The 17,490-nt window shown below is 43.3% G+C and overlaps 1 protein-coding gene across 1 annotated transcript in view; it reads left to right on the forward strand.

Moving 5' to 3' along the window:
* The first annotated feature begins 228 nt into the window (after positions 1–228).
* LOC311111110 (chromodomain Y-like protein 2) overlaps positions 229–17,490 on the forward strand; it is a 59,228-nt gene continuing 41,966 nt past the window's right edge. The window contains exons 1-2 of the mRNA XM_084153783.1: positions 229–465; positions 13,812–14,490. Of these exons, the coding sequence (XP_084009909.1) occupies positions 442–465; positions 13,812–14,490 (703 nt within the window). The 5' untranslated portion in view covers positions 229–441. The remainder of the gene's footprint in view (positions 466–13,811; positions 14,491–17,490) is intronic.

A 17,490-nucleotide genomic window follows, 5' to 3' on the forward strand; every position in this document is an offset into this window, starting at 1 on the left:
CTTCAAATGATCATGTCAATCCAACTGGACAGACAGGAAAGGAAAGCAAATTGGACTCATCATTTGGTGTCCCTCAACTGAAGACGTCTCTTCATCATCCATTTGGTTCATGGAGATTGGGCTACCTCTACAGCGCAGGGGACTGGAGCGCATTTCACACATGATTACGTTCATACGTTGACTAATTTCAGTCATCCACTCCGCACTGAATAAACAACACCGCCCCAATCTCCCCTTGGTTGTTTGTTTTAAGTGAAGAGCGATCCATCGCAGAGCGCCGGGCTCGATTGACACTGTCTGATGATCTGCTACTGCGGCTGGCTCAGAATAACAAGGCTGTTCGCTAATACCAGTCTATCGGCCAAAACACCGAGCGAATAGGATCCAAAAAAGCCAACAAGGCAAGCAAGAACGCCGCGCCGCCGAAGTCCGCACCGCAGGATGGCTTCCGGAGACCTTTACGAGGTACTGTGAAACCATGTCTAAGCGAAATACTCTGTAATATCGACGAATACTGGAATTAGGAAGTAAGGGGAGGTCCTCGTTTATAGAGAAAAAACGATGTCCTAAACCTTTTAACAGGCGAAACTAACCAACCCTCTCGAGAAGATGAGGCTCGTCTTTTTTTCAATGTGCCTCGGCGACTTTTGTATCGGGTGAATTGTATAGAGTTTTGAGTGTTCGAGGTCGCGATAAGATCATAAAATATAAACTCCATGTCGGTCGCGCGAGTTGAAAGTCATGATAAAGTGACAGGAGCACTAAACGGACACGGTGAATAGCTCCAGACGGGTGATGGTTAGGAAGGTGCGCATGCCAGAGGATAGACAATTTATGATTAGCCTAGCAAACATTTAGTGGAGGTGACAACAATGTAGTGGAGAAGCTTCGATGGAGTTATTGTGGTTTAACTAGATGATGAATTTGGCGTGCCAGAATGTGCTCCTCAACAATTCCGGGGCTCAAAGTTAGCTAAATGTTGGGTGATGGATGGATGGAATAGCCTAGAAGGTCTCGATGATTACGCGCACATCCCACTGGTCACAGACTTAAGTTCAACGTCTAGTTTTGATTTAGGCCTACATTTGGTTGAGTTTTCAACTAACGTGAATTCAACGTGAAATCAATGACATGGTGCCTTTTTTTGTTGGATTTAGGTTAAAAGTTGGGTGGGAAAAAAATGCCCTTATGTTGATGACTTTTTGCAAATCCAATCAGTTTTCCACGTTGATTCAACGTCATCACATTGATTTCTTTGGGGGGTTGAAATGATGTGGAAACAAAGTTGATTCAACCAGTTTTGATCCAATGGGATGGCATGACTTTTATGGTGATAGATTGGACTTATTGCTGCCAACAACTTGGTCAGTCTTCCATGCTAGTCTTGTGCTTATTGTGGGCCTATTGTTGACAATGTTGCTGACTCCAACTCTAATTTATTGGAGGAGTGATGTCATGCGATCATGTTTTAGTTTATTTTCACCGGTAGCCGATACCAGTTGCATTACAAGGTCATAAACTAGTCGGATTGCCTGATCATCACCAGATACAGTTGAAGTCAGAAGTTTACATACACTTAGGTTGGAGTCATTAACACTCGTTTTTCAACCACTCCACACATTTCTTGTTAACAAACTATAGTTTTGGCAAGTCGGTTAGGACATCTACTTTGTGCATGACACAAGTAATTTTTCCAACAATTGTTTACAGACAGATTATTTCACTTATAATTCACTGTATCACAATTCCAGTGGGTCAGAAGTACACTAAGTTGACTGTGCCTTTAAACAGCTTGGAAAATTCCAGAAAATGATGTCTTGGCTTTAGAAGCTTCTGATAGGCTAATTGACATAATTTGAGTCAATTGGAGGTGTACCTGTGGATGTATTTCAAGGCCTACCTTCAAACTCAGTGCCTCTTTGCTTGACATTATGGGAAAATCAAAATAAATCAACCAAGACCTCAGAAAATAAATTGTAGACCTCCACAAGTCTGGTTCATCCTTGGGAGCAATTTCCAAACGCCTGAAGGTACCACGTTCATCTGTACAAACAATAGTACGCAAGTATAAACACCATGGGACCACGCAGCCGTCATACCGCTCAGGAAGGAGACGCGTTCTGTCTCCTAGAGATGAACGTACTTTGGTGCGAAAAGTGCCAATCAATCCCAGAACAACAGCAAAGGACCTTGTGAAGATGCTGGAGGAAACAGGTACAAAAGTATCTATATCCACAGTAAAACAAGTCCTATATCGACATAACCTGAAAGGCCGCTCAACAAGAAAGAAGCCACTGCTCCAAAACCGCCATAAAAAAGCCAGACTACGGTTTGCAACTGCATATGGGGACAAAGATCGTACTTTTTGGAGAAAAGTCCTCTGGTCTGATGAAACAAAAATAGAACTGTTTGGCCATAATGACCATCATTATGTTTGGAGGAAAAAGGGGAACGCTTGCAAGCCGAAGAACACCATCCCAACCGTGAAGCACGGGGGTGGCAGCATCATGCTGTGGGGGTGCTTTGCTGCAGGAGGGACTGGTGCACTTCACAAAATAGATGGCATCATGAGGAAGGAAAATTATGTGGATATATTGAAGCAACATCTCAAGGAAGTTAAAGCTTGGTCGCAAATGGGTCTTCCAAATGGACAATGAACCCAAGCATACTTCCAACGTTGTGGCAAAATGGTTAAGGACAACAAAGTCAAGGTATTGGAGTGGCCATCACAAAGCCCTGACCTCAATCCTATAGAAAATTTGTCGGCAGAACTGAAAAAGCGTGTGCGAGCAAGGAGGCCTACAAACCTGACTCAGTTACACCAGCTCTGTCAGGAGGAATTGGCCAAAATTCACCCAATTTATTGTGGGAAGCTTGTGGAAGGCTACCCGAAACGTTTGACCCAAGTTAAACAATTTAAAGGCAATGCTACCAAATACTAATTGAATGTATGTAAACTTCTGACCCACTGGGAATGTGATGAAAGAAATAAAAGCTGAAATAAATAATTCTCTCTACTATTATTCTGAAATTTCACAACTTAAAATAAAGTGGTGATCCTAACTGACCTAAGACAGGGCATTTTTACTAGGATTAAATGTCACGAATTGTGAAAAACTGAGTTTAAATGTATTTGGCTAAGGTGTATGTAAACTTCCGACTTCAACTGTAGGTAAATAAGTTGCCTTGCACTTGACCTACTGTGTGGCATGTCACCATCAACTGTTGGCCAGGTTGACATCAGTGCTTGTTCTCAGCTGTGAGCTATTTCCTGTTGTTTGTTGTCATAACTAAAATGTGTGCTTTCCTCTGATTTATTGGCTAGGAATTCTCTGTTACATTGTTTCACTATTGCTTTGAGAAATGGTTGAGTCAATTTAAATGGCTTCTGAAATGATCACCATTTGACTGTTTTCCTTAGGCTGTAGAGATTGATTATAATTCTTATTCATTACATTTTAGGCATTTAGCAGATGCTCTTATCCAGAGCAACTTACAGTATTGAGTGCACACATTTTCGTACTTTTTCCATACTGGCCCCCTGTGGGAATCGAACCCACAACCCTGGCATTGCAACCCCCATGCTCTACCAACTGAGCTATTAGTAATAATGAGTAATTTTTTGTCATGAGTAATAACATTGTCATAAGGCCTACATTTCCTTTTTGCTGACATAGTTGGAAAATGTGCATGTCCACTTTCCACGAAATACTCCTCTTCAGGAGTTTGAATCTATATTCAACCATTTTAATCATTGCACAGTAAAAGGTTGACCTTTAAAAAAACGATTTAGTCATGAGAAATGCACTTAAATGATGGGAGGTCTGTTGCTCTATATACAGTGGGGGAAAAAAGTATTTAGTCAGCCACCAATTTTGCAAGTTCTCCCACTTAAAAAGACGAGAGAGGCCTGTAATTTTCATCATAGGTACACGTCAACTATGACAGACAAATTGAGAAAAAGAAATCCAGAAAATCACATTGTAGGATTTTTTATGAATTTATTTGCAAATTATGGTGGAAAATAAGTATTTGGTCACCTACAAACAAGCAAGATTTCTGGCTCTCACAGACCTGTAACTTCTTCTTTAAGAGGCTCCTCTGTCCTCCACTCGTTACCTGTATTAATGGCACCTGTTTGAACTTGTTATCAGTATAAAAGACACCTGTCCACAACCTCAAACAGTCACACTCCAAACTCCACTATGGCCAAGACCAAAGAGCTGTCAAAGGACACCAGAAACACAATTGTAGACCTGCACCAGCCTGGGAAGACTGAATCTGCAATAGGTAAGCAGCTTGGTTTGAAGAAATCAACTGTGGGAGCAATTATTAGGAAATGAAAGACATACAAGACCACTGATAATCTCCCTCGATCTGGGGCTCCACGCAAGATCTCACCCCGTGGGGTCAAAATGATCACAAGAACGGTGAGCAAAAATCCCAGAACCACACAGGGGGACCTAGTGAATGACCTGCAGAGAGCTGGGACCAAAGTAACAAAGCCTACCATCAGTAACACACTACACCGCCAGGGACTCAAATCCTGCAGTGCCAGACGTGTCCCCCTGCTTAAGCCAGTACATGTCCAGGCCCGTCTGAAGTTTGCTAGATTGCATTTGGATGATCCAGAAGAGGATTGGGAGAATGTCATATGGTCAGATGAAACCAAAATAGAACTTTTTGGTAAAAACTCCTCGTCGTGTTTGGAGGACAAAGAATGCTGAGTTGCATCCAAAGAACACCATACCTACTGTGAAGCATGGGGGTGGAAACATCATGCTTTGGGGCTGTTTTTCTGCAAAGGGACCAGGACGACTGATCCGTGTAAAGGAAAGAATGAATGGGGCCATGTATCGTGAGATTTTGAGTGAAAACCTCCTTCCATCAGCAAGGGCATTGAAGATGAAACGTGGCTGGGTCTTTCAGCATGACAATGATCCCAAACACACCGCCCGGGCAACAAAGGAGTGGCTTCGTAAGAAGCATTTCAAGGTCCTGGAGTGGCCTAGCCAGTCTCCAGATCTCAACCCCATAGAAAATCTTTGGAGGGAGTTGAAAGTCCGTGTTGCCCAGCGACAGCCCCAAAACATCACTGCTCTAGAGGAGATCTGCATGGAGGAATGGGCCAAAATACCAGCAACAGTGTGTGAAAACCTTGTGAAGACTTACAGAAAACGTTTGACCTGTGTCATTGCCAACAAAGGGTATATAACAAAGTATTGAGAAACTTTTGTTATTGACCAAATACTTATTTTCCCCTATAATTTGCAAATAAATTCATTAAAAATCCTACAATGTGATTTTCTGGAATTATTTTTCTCATTTTGTCTGTCATAGTTGACGTGTACCTATGATGAAAATTACAGGCCTCTCTCATCTTTTTAAGTGGGAGAACTTGCACAATTGGTGGCTGACTAAATACTTTTTTCCCCACTGTAACCTAACAAGCCCTGGTCACATTTCGTATGGCATATTAATTGGCTACAACGTAAATGTGCAATTTCTGACGGTCAAAACGATGACGATCACTTATTGAAATTGACAGCACAGGTTCCTTCTAGACGTGCCTTTTTTGCACATAGATCTGTGTATTCCAGTAAGCGAGGTGAGGTGAGCTGGTTAAACCTCATGGTAATAAAAGCATGAGAGGAAGACTTCACTATCAATAGTGTCCTTCTGTATGGCTCATGAATTTGATTCAGGAAATGTAGGTCTGTAAGTGTGTTACATATGAAGGTGTGTTAGGCTACCTAACAAACTATAGGCCTATGATACACTTAGTTTAGAATAACTAAGAAGCTATGATGTGCAGAAGAGGAATTTGAACTATAGTTTTTGTACTTTCCAATTAGGAACTGAAACATCTAGGCCTATACACCCAGTTAAATGCCATGCATGTTGAATCAAAATGGTGTGCATCGAATTTGAAACATTGAAGAGCTTAGAATTATTGATATTTCAAGATCATGTCTCAACTTAATTTCACAAAGATTTCAGAGGAATATCTTTGAAATATGATAGGCCTATGATTGTACAATTATGCTACTTTCTTATGCACCATCACTCAAACATTAATTTCTCTGCTTCTCTCTCTCTCTCTCTGCTTCTCTTTCTGCTTCTCTCTGATACACAGCACTTAATGGGCCGCCAAATACACTGAAGCTGTCTCAGAGACCGTATACTCACAATGTGTTCAAGCCCATTGCTTAATTTGAGATTTGGCTTCTTTCATGAATTCTGTGTTCACCACAAACAAACACAAATTTAATTTAGAAGGACTAAATTAACCCCTATGACACCTTTTCAATTGCAGTACTCGGCCCTGGCAGGCCTCAGTGTGTTCCTGCTATACCCAGGCTCTGGGTACTGTGAACTGGAGGCTCAGAGGCTTTTGGCAGCTCAGGATAGGCATCTCCACCTCCACTGATGCCCTGCCAGCTCATAGTCATGTATTGTGTGTTGTTGAACCCCTCTCCAACCCACTCCCCTTGTCTGTTTTACTAACCTGAGGAAGGAGAGTGTTTTCCCCCTCCTCTCTCTCTCTCTCTCTGAAGTCTGCTTTGATCTGGTTAGTGTGACCGCTGGGCAGTAAGCATCGTAATGGTCTCTTCATGACACCCCTGCTGCTCGCCCATCTTAGGTTGTTTAGTCATACTAATGTGCACAGCACCTCGGGAGGCAGGAGCATTCGTCACTGCTGGAGCTCAACAGCTCCACATCCACACCTAAAACCTTCAACATTAAATATTAGCCTGATAGCCTAGTTGGAATGCAAAGGGAATGGAAGAGGTGTGTGTGTGTGTGTGTTTCTTTTTGTTTCTCGTGTTTATGTCCACTTGTCTGCAAATGTACATGTAATCAGTGTTCTTGGCTTGTGGTTCCTATTGAATAGTTGGCCAACAGGCATACAGAAAGAATCAATTTGGAAGTAAGAACCCAGCAGGGTGACATGTCAGGTCCGGCCACTAACAATGGCCCTTAACGTCAGAGTGAGAAAGAGGATGTTACGGTCTCATTACACCAGCCCAACTGTGTGTGTGTGTGTGTGTCTGTGTGTCTGTGTGCATGCGTGTGTATGTGCATGCACACGTGTGTGTGTGTGTGCGCTACTGAGATTGAACGTCTGCCCCCTGCTGATTGTCCCCCTTGGGGGTGGTCATTGTCAGAAGGAGCAGACTGGCCAGGGCCACCATGGCGCTGTAAGAAGCAGCTGGCTTCAGGGAATGAGGTGAAGACTCTCCACAGCACATGTCTCTTTAATATCACTCCTCTCTCTGGTAATGAGCAAGCTGGGCACAGACCACCATTCAGGCTTAATATGATACACTGTGTACAGTGCATTCAGAAAGTATTCAGACCCCTTCACTTTTTCCACATATTGTTATGTTACAGCCTTATTTTAAAATGGATTAAATACAAAAAAATCCTCATCAATCTACACACAATTCCCCATAATGACAAAGCTTTTATTAGAACTTTTTGCTAATTTATTAAAAATAAAAAACAGAAATACCTTATTTACATAAGTATTCAGACCATTTGCTATGAGACTCGAAATTGAGCTCAGGTTCATCGTGTTTCCATTGATCATCCTTGAGATGTTTCTACAACTTGATTGGAGTCCACCTGTGGTAAATTCAATTGATTGGACATGATTTGGAAAGGTCCCACAGTTGACAGTGCATGTCAGAGCAAAAACCAAGCCATGAGGTCGAAGGAATTGTCCGTTGAGCTCCGAGACAGAATTGTGTCGAGGCACAGATCTGGGGAAGGGTACCAAAAAATTCTGCAGCATTGAAGGTCCCCAAGAACACAGTGGCCTCCTTCATTCTTAAATGGAAGAAGTTTGGAACCACCAAGACTCTTCCTAGAGCTGGCCGCCACTGAGCAATTGGAGGAGAAGGGCCTTGGTCAGGGACGTGACCAAGAACTCGATGGTCACTCTGACAGAGCTCCTCTGTGGAGATGGTAGAACCTTCCAGAAGGACAACCATCTCTGCAGCACTCCACCAATCAGGCCTTTATGGTAGAGTGGCCAGGCGGAAGCCACTCCTCAGTAAAAGACACATGACAGCCCACTTGGAATTTTCCAAAAGGCACCTAAAGGACTCTCAGACCATGAGAAACAAGATTCTCTGGTCTGATTAAACCAAGATTGAACTCTTTGGCCTGAATGCCAAGCATCACGTCTGGAAGAAACCAGGCACCGCTCATCACCTGGCCAATACCATCCCTACGGTAAAGCATGGTGGTGGCAGCATCATGCTGTGGGGATGTTTTTCAGCGGCAGGGACTGGGAGACTAGTCAGGATCGAGGGAAATATGCAAAGTACAGAGAGATCCTTGATGAAAACCTGCTCCAGAGCACTCAGGACCTCAGACTGTGGTGAAGGTTCACCTTCCAACAGGACAACGACCATAAGCACAGAGCCAAGATAATGCAGGAGTGGCTTCGGGACAAGTCTCTGAATGTCCTTGAGTGGCCCAGCCAGAGCCCGGACTTGAACCTGATCGAACATCTCTGGAGAGACCTGAAAATAGATGTGCAGAGTTTGAGAGGATCTGCAGAGAAGAATGAGAGAAACTCCCCAAATACAGGTGTGCCAAGCTTCTAGCGTTATACCCAAGAATCGATGCTGTAATCGCTGCCAAAGGTGCTTCAACAAAGTACTGAGTAAATGGTCTGAATACTTATGTAAATGTGATATTTCCATTCTTTTTATTTTTTTATAAATGTGCAAACATTTCTAAAAACCTGTTTTTGCTTTGTCATTATGGGGTATTGTGTGTAGATTGATGAGGGGAAAAAAAGAAACAATCATCAATTTTAGAATAAGGCTGCAACGTAACAAATTGTGGAAAAAGTGAAGGGGTCTGAATACTTTCTGAATGCACTGTAACTGTTATACACAGGCCAGCATAGTATCAATGTGGAGCGGCTCTGTATTTATGTCCCGGTAATGGGCAGGTAATGGGCAGATGGCCATTTGGGCTCAGTGTCCTACTATGTGTTAATGGACTTGCTGGGAGACAGACGGCCATTCCGGCTTGCTGTGTGTGTTACACAGATGTTAATGTCGTGTGGAGCTCTGTGCTGCTCGCGCTCTCCTGTGTAGGAGCAAATCACTACTTTGTTACTCATTTTTTTCTTTTAAACACTGGACATGCATTTCATTAAACTCTCCTGTGTACACACACAGGCACACACACACACCAACACACACACATGCTGCCCCTCCCACCTTCGATGCTAGGGCTAAATCAAGCTCCATTGAAGTCATGTGGGTGGGAGGATGTTTTCTAAAGGAAAGGAGAAAAGCATTTGAACTGGAGGCAGGCAGCTACATAGCTAGTGGGGAGGGTAAAGTATAGTAGCCAGACTGATGTCTGCATGCTCCTTAGTGTGGGAGTCTGCTTGTCTTCCCACAGCATGTCATCCGCAGCATTGTGTATGAGACCACTAAACACCAAGGAAATGCTGGGGCTAAATGTCAGGGCACTTCCATCTGATACAAGGTTAACTGCTGAAGAAAAACAACTATTGGCAAGATGCGAGGTTGTGTAATGAATGGAGGACTGGATCAAGAAATGGATTACAGTATAAACAGACTCTGTTCTCTATAAAACGCCAATACTCATTTTGTTTCTATCTTAAATGTTGTACTGTCAAAGAACAACATAGGTAATCAATTAAAGTTAGTAGCTGACAATCTATAGAGAACTGTATATTCATTTGCAATCTTAAGAGCCCGTCACAAATTATTGAAAGAGGACACCATAGATATCGAGTTATGTCTATTGACACACTTAAATTCTACAGTGTGTGGCTTCCTAAAGGAAGCAATGTGATAATAAAGATTGAATGAGTCTATTATTACTTTTCTGCAGCATGTAATGATGATTATTGGAATAAACCGTGAATGGCTACAGAGAACCTGAAGCGTCAAGGTCTGCAGCTAGTTTCTCCAGTGCCATTATCAACTGCCTCCATGAGAACAGCAGATCTAGGAGGAACTAGGAACTAGGGGGAAGGTCCCTCCTGAGATGATGTGCTGGAGGGCGTGAGAGCTGCTGCCAACCAATTAGGCTTGTTTCTTTTTGTTTGTCTCTGGGGGTGGACATGCAACCGGTAAACAGGAGAGCACCTGTACCATACGCACATATATACACACACACACATAAACATACTACGAAAACAGAATGTTATACAGAATGATATAGGCTACTGAAAGGGTCATAACTCATGATCCATAGAACATAACCTTTTATTATTCATATGGGTGTCTGTGTGTACAATGGAGAAAGCTCCCCCTTGACTCTTTGTAATGGCTCTGTCAAATGTCATGCTCAACCAGTGTGTGTGTGTGTGTGTGTGTGTGTGTGTGTGTGTGTGTGTGTGTGTGTGTGTGTGTGTGACCATGAATATCCACAGTCATGTTTAAGGGTTCTCCATGATAGCAGCCTACATGTCAGCCTATGGGTTCTTATCTCCTTCCCACAGTGCAGCGGGTCCTACTGTATCTCCCACCAGCAACACGTTACAAATGTACTTTTAGGAATCAACTCTCCCCAGAAGCCGAGAGACATACACTACATGACCAAAAGTATGTGGACACCTGCTTGTCGAATATCTCATTCCAAAATCATGGGCATTAAAATGGAGTTGGTCCCTCCTTTGCTGCTATAATACTCTCTAGTCTTCTGGGAAGGCTTTCCACTAGATGTTGGAACTTTGCTGCGAGGACTTCCATTCAGCCAGAAGAGCATTAGTGAGGTCGGGCACTGATGTTGGGCGATTAGGCCTGGCTCGCAGTCTGCGTTCCAATTCATCCCAAAGGTGTTCGATGGGGTTGAGGTCAGGGCTCTGTGCAGGCCAGTCAAGTTCTTCCACACCGATCTCGACAAACCATTTTTATATGGACCACGCTTTGTTTACGGGGGCATTGTCATGCTGAAACAAGAAAAGGCCTTCCCCGAACTGTTGCCACAAATTTGGAAGCACGGAATCGTCTAGAATGTCATTGTATGCTGTAGCATTAAGATTTCCCTTCACTGGAACTAAGGGGCCTAGCCCGAACCATGAAAAACAACCCCAGACCATTATTCCTCCTCCACCAAACTTTACAGTTGGCACTATGCATTGAGACAGGTAGTGTTTTCCTGGTATCGGCCAAACCCAGATTCGTCCGTCGGACTGCCAGATGGTGAAGCTGCCCCAGAGTCCAATGGTGGCTAGCTTTACACCACTCCAGCCAACGCTTGGCATTGCGCATGGTGATCATAGGCTTGTGTGCGGCTGCTCGGCCATGGAAACCCATTTCATGAAGCTCCCGATGAACAGCTCTTGTGCTGACGTTGGTTCCAGAGGCAGTTTGGAACTCGGTAGTGAGTGTTGCAACTGAGGACAGACGATTTTTGCGCGCTAAGCTCTTCAGCACTCGGCAGTCCCATTCTGTGAGCTTGTGTGGCCTACCACTTCACGGCTGAGCCGTTGTTGCTCTTAAACATTTCCACTTCACAATAACAGCACTTACAGTTGACAGGGGCAGCTCTAGCAGGGCAGAATTGTGACGAACTGACTTGTTGGAAAGTTGGCATCCTATGACGGTGCTACATTGAAAGTCACTGAGCTCTTCAGCAAGGCCATTTTTCTGCCAATGTTTGTCTATGGAGATTGCATGGCTGTGTGCTAGATTTTATACACCTGTCAGCAACGGGTGTGGCTGAAATAGCCGAATCCACTAATCTGAAGGGGTGTCCACATACATTTGTATGTATAGTGTAAGTAATTCATGAAGTTTGTATATACAGTGTGTCTTAATCTGTGCTAGAATAGTCTGAGATGTTAGGTTTTGCTCTATTTTTTAATTGAGATGGGATATGCTGCCCTGAAGTTCCCAGCTCTCTGGAGTTGGTACTATTGGCCGGCTTGAGTAGTGTTAATATAGAGTTTAGGAAGAAGAAGTGCTTTGTGCTTCTGTCTGTGGCTCCCGAGTGGCGCAACGGTCTAAGGCAATGCATCTCAGTGCTTGAGGCGTCACTACAGATCCCCTGGTTCGATTCCAGGCTGTATCACAACCGGCCGTGATTGGGAGTCCCATAGGGCGGTCCACAATTGGCCCAGCATCGTCTGGGTTTGGCCGGTGTAGGCCGTCATTGTAAATAAGAATTTGTTCTTAACTGACTTGACTAGTAAAATAAAAAATAACAATACTGTAAGTGTCTATAGGGCAAAACCAAATGATTTGGTCAGTTTTGAAACAGATTCTTCCCCCTCAGAGATCCTTCTGTTTAGTCAGGGAAGTATGTGTGTGTGTATACTATTCCACTGACATCTACTCTTTATCAGTACATTTGCGTTCCTGTGCCAGTCCTTCTGTGTTGGAGCCAGGATGGAATTGCTTCTATTGTCAGTTTTTCTGTTTATTTGTGTGCTGTTCTTGTTGAGTCTGTGCGTGTCAGTCTACACTTTAAGGTTTGTGATTTGTATTATTTGTGTATTCCAGATATAGCCGCTGAACATTTGAATGGTTCCTCATTGGTAATGGACTTGTTCAGTGCTGCCAAACATTGTCTCCATCATTACCAGCTCTCCTGAGTCTAATTATTGTACATTTGAGAATATGTCCAAAACACCCTGCCTGTCTGTTACACAATGGACAAACTAGACTGTAGTGTAGCCACTATAATCACCCATTTCATTTCATGTTTCTAAAACAATGAAATATCTTGAGTGAATGAGAAAGTGCCCATTGCTTTCAGACAGCAGTTTGGAGTCACGCTTCTCACTTGTTTATAGCCACAACATGGCTTTCACCTCTAAAAGTGATTATAAAATAGTTTGACAACCCTGTTTGTAAGCTTTCAAATGATATCAAACCCAACTGTTTATCTTTTCCAGTGATGAAAACATGGATGTCTCATGTTGGGCGGCAGGTAGCTTAGTGGTTAAGAGCGTTGTGCCAGTAACCGAAAGGTCTCTGGTTCTAATCCCCGAGCCGACTAGGTGAAAAATCTGTCGATGTGCCCTTGAGCAAGGCACTTAACCCTAATTGCTCCTGTAAGTCGCTCTGGATAAGAGCGTCTGCTAAATGACCTATTTATTTTTTTTATTAATTTTTTCATGGTAGGGTGGGTATGCAAAATGGGTCAACTCTGAGCACCTTTATCTCCTGAATGTTTTGGCAAGTCACTTTCTGACCACTTCTACCATGGGCAAACATTCATGGAAGGTTTCGTTCAGTCAGAAAGTGATTGAATTCATATATAACTACCCTTATGCCAAAAATGCTCAGTGTGTCAGCTCCACATTTTACATTATTGAAGTTAGATAACTTTGTTGAAATGTCCCACTCTGACTTGCTGATCAATCCTATATCATCATCCACAAAACAGATATCTGGTTCATCTGTAATGGTGTGATCACAGTGCTGCTTCCATCATTCCTCTCCTAGAGCCTATCTCCCATAACAGCTCTCTCTAACGCATGACGAGAGCTTGCCTATAAGCACAGCAATTCCAGAACAGATTCACTGATAGACTGGTTATGTTAACATTAAAGAGGAGAGATTCAAAGTGGAGCTCTATCCTGGTCACACTTTATTTTACATCCCTATTACACATGCTTACTAGAGAATGACATGGTAACAGGTGGTACCTTTTTGGCTCTGATTTGAAATCATTACAAATGGTATCATGTGCAAATGTTTTGAATGAATGGCGAAGGAACTGATTTATTAGGCAAGGATAATGTCATTGAATTGTGATCATGTCATTTGAAAATCTCTTTCTTGATTTTCTCCCTCTAGGTGGAGCGGATCATGGACAAGCGGCGCAACAAGAAGGGCAAGTGGGAGTACCTGATCCGGTGGAAGGGTTACGGCAGCAAGGAGGACACCTGGGAGCCTGAGCACCACCTGCTGCACTGTGAGGAGTTCATCGACAGCCTGCGTCTACACACCCAACACAAGCAACCCAAACCCCCCAAGCTGCCCCCTGGAGCGGCAGGGGGACCAGGGAGGCCGGGAGGGGCCCCAGGGGGGGTTGGACCACACCTCCTCACCGCCTGTCCTCCAGCCCCAGACACCCCGAGAGCACGAGCAGAGGCACGCAAGAAGAAAAGGACTAGTGGTAGTACAGGGGCCGGGGTTAATCCTGGGGCAGGAGTAAGGGTGGACATGGGTTTGGGGGTTGGCACTGGAGCTTCTCAGAAGCAGAAGAAGGTGAGTGGAGGAGGAGCTGGAGGAGGAGGGGGAGGGAAGCATGTCTCTCCACACAGGATGACCAAAGCTATGCCGTACAAGGCTCCTCCGGGGGGACTGCAGTTTGTGCCCCCAGTAAGGGGCCCTCATAACGGACTACAGAACGGAGAGGTGGACCCTGACCTGTACAGGGCAGCAGCCAGGACACACAGACTGCCCCAGGACACGGTAGAGATGGTGATGGGGGGCGTGGAGACCACCGGGACACCACTGGTCAATGAACTAGGTAAGTGATGCGCTCTGAATGGAATATATACCTTATTATAGATAGTAGGGCCATGAGTTTGTCCTGGCCAAGTGACCTGGCCAGAAAACATTCAGGGCCCTAGCTATTGATTGAATGAACATGTGCAGTGAACTATAGGATTTCTAGTAGGATTGATAGACAGAGGGAGAGATAGACGGAACATTTACATCACAGCTTGAGGTGATGCTGGTTTGTTCTGTCAGCTTGCTATCTTGCCAATATGCCAGCCAAAGCTAGCTTACATAATAGCCCAGTGGAAATGACATTGTTATATTGTTGTTGTCATTTTGGTTTTCACTCAATTCCGATTCAATGTAGTTTTGTTCTCTATTGAATTACAGTGATTCCAGTGGGATGGGAATATTCATTTGAAATGGAAACGCATTGTATCCTGGACAGTTAGCTACATGCCATGGTGGATTTGGTAAACCAGGTTGTATCTCTGCAGAGTACCAGATGTATAAGATGTAGATGAGACTGCCAGAGGATGCCTCTGTGACCTACAGTTGAATACATGCTCTGTGAGGTCCTTATGGCTCAGTATTGTACTACTGAGAGTGGTGATAAGGACAGTGAATTCCACTCCTGGGTCACAGTCCAAGACTAGCCTCATTGAGTTAATGATTATATTTATAAAGTCCTTTCCACCTCTGCCAGGGTCAAATCACAATGTGTGGGGGCTGTTTGTCATCACATTGATAGTTAGATTATTTTACAAATGTCTGGATAGACTGGATGTTTGTCAGTGGTAGTATTTTGCCCTCTTATTATGATTTTGTTTTAGTCCAACCTCATACCCAAGCAAATCAGTACCATGTGGCAAATTGAACAAATTACAGCATACTGATGATCTACTGAAGGCAGTTAATTGCCACATTACAACAGTGTGTTACACTATACAACTTGAAACACAGTACTATTGTACACCTCATATTTATGTTAGGTGTGAATCATGTTCAGTAATGCATTTTATTGTTACTGTTAGTTCTCTATTAGCACTCAGGATAAGCTGGAGCCCTAGGCCACGGGAGAGCTTTGAAGATGTTGAACAATGTTTGGTTATCTGACTAGAACAAGAGATGGGAAGTCACTGCATTTATTTGCGTCAAACTACGAAGACAAGCCAAAAGCAGGCATGCTTGTATTACACTTGCACAGTGATTTTCGCAGAGCACACATTTGTCTCAAACCCTTGTAAAAAGCATAACAAATCTGTGCGTTTCCACAGAAACCCTTTGTGTGTTTCCACAGACAATACGCTGTATGGCGTGACTCATTTTACACCTATTGTTTTCCTCTCCAGAGTCACTAGACCCCAGCTGAAAGACACAGCACTGGGCTCACAACTATCTACCTTTGCTTTGCAGCTGAAAGGCACAGCAATGGGCTCATAAATGTGACCCGTTCAGGAAGCTAGGCGTATGTCATACGTCACTACTTCACAGGAGAGGCATTTGAACGTAATCGTTTTATTTTGATCAAAATATGTGTTGGGGCAGAAATGCCTTCTGGAATATGTGAACTTTCATGTGTCTTAAATACAAATAAAATTGTTAAATTACGAGCCTAGTTGGTTTAGCAACGGAAAAAGACAAGAACCTTCCTGCTAGCCATGATTGGCTGAGATAATGGATGGGCTGGACATGCCAAGAGATGAGTTCGGATTGGTCTGCCATGTAGCATGTTTCTGTCAATAACATGAGCTAATCAGTAAGTGTAAATAATCCTTCCTACCGCAGATTTTTTGAAAGATAAAACATTAGCCACAGAGAACTGCAAAAGTGTTGCTACTGCTCTCAACAACTTTGCTGCCCTGAATTGAGCAGATCAGTGGGGAAAAGTTGTAATGGACTACTTTCTGCACACGGTCAGTGTGAACCGGAGTGACTTGACACAACACGGGCCAAACAAGTTGTACAAACAAAATGGTCAGCTAAAGGGGTTCCAGACTGCTATGAAGCATTCATCCATGTTTACGGGTAAGAGTTAGCTACATTTTCAGATATTATATGTTTCTAATTTTGTCAGAAAGTCATTTTCATTGCAAGTTAAAGCGTACTGTTAGCTAGCTAACGAACGTTAACTTGCTGGCTTGCTAGCTAATGTTGTGTGTATGATCTGTGTAGTAATATTATTTGTATCTCAGAAAGCATTTTGCATTGGTAGTTGTAGCATAATGTTAGCTAGCTAGCTAACATTGAACCTAGTTGGTTAGCTTTAGCTACCTGCAGATTCATACTACAGCATTTCATGCATGGTGGCTAGCTATGTCAATCAGTTTGTATTGCTAGTAGTATGGGTTGGGATTATGGTTCATTGTTTAGCTAGCTACCTACATGTCTAAACAAAAGACTCCATGTGGTAAGGTCCTCTGTAGCTCAATTGGTAGAGCATGGCGCTTGTAACGCCAGGGTAGTGGGTTCGATCCCCGGGACCACCCATACTTAAAAATGTATGCGCACATGACTGTAAGTCGCTTTGGATAAAAGCGTCTGCTAAATGGCATATTATTTATTATTATTATTACATGTCTAGACAATAGTGACCCATCCACTTAGCTAGATGTGGCTGGGGGGTGGTTATAGCATTTCTTTCACATGACCCATCAATTTAGACAAGTGTGTCTCGGAAGCATCATCTAATAATTCTAAAATATTTATACAACATTTTTATTTGGACATGTTCTATTTTTGATATTGCTACTATGCAATTATGCAAGTAACCATTTCACTGTACCGTTTACAGCTTTGTATCCTGTGCATGTGACAAATAAACTTTAATTTTGTTTGATATAGTGTGTGTTTACCAGAGACGGTAATGTGAACAACAACATGACCTGCACCAAAGTCAGATTAGGATATAGGCAAAGGACTAGATAGTGTATTGTTACCTGGAGTTTTTCCTTATTGTAGGCTACTACATTCACCATTTTTAATCTTGAAATCTTTGGTTGTTTACTACAATACCTTACTCACTCTG

This window comes from Coregonus lavaretus (genome assembly GCF_964263955.1).
Source record: "Coregonus lavaretus genome assembly, chromosome: 37".
In the NCBI taxonomy this organism is placed as follows: domain Eukaryota; kingdom Metazoa; phylum Chordata; class Actinopteri; order Salmoniformes; family Salmonidae; genus Coregonus; species Coregonus lavaretus.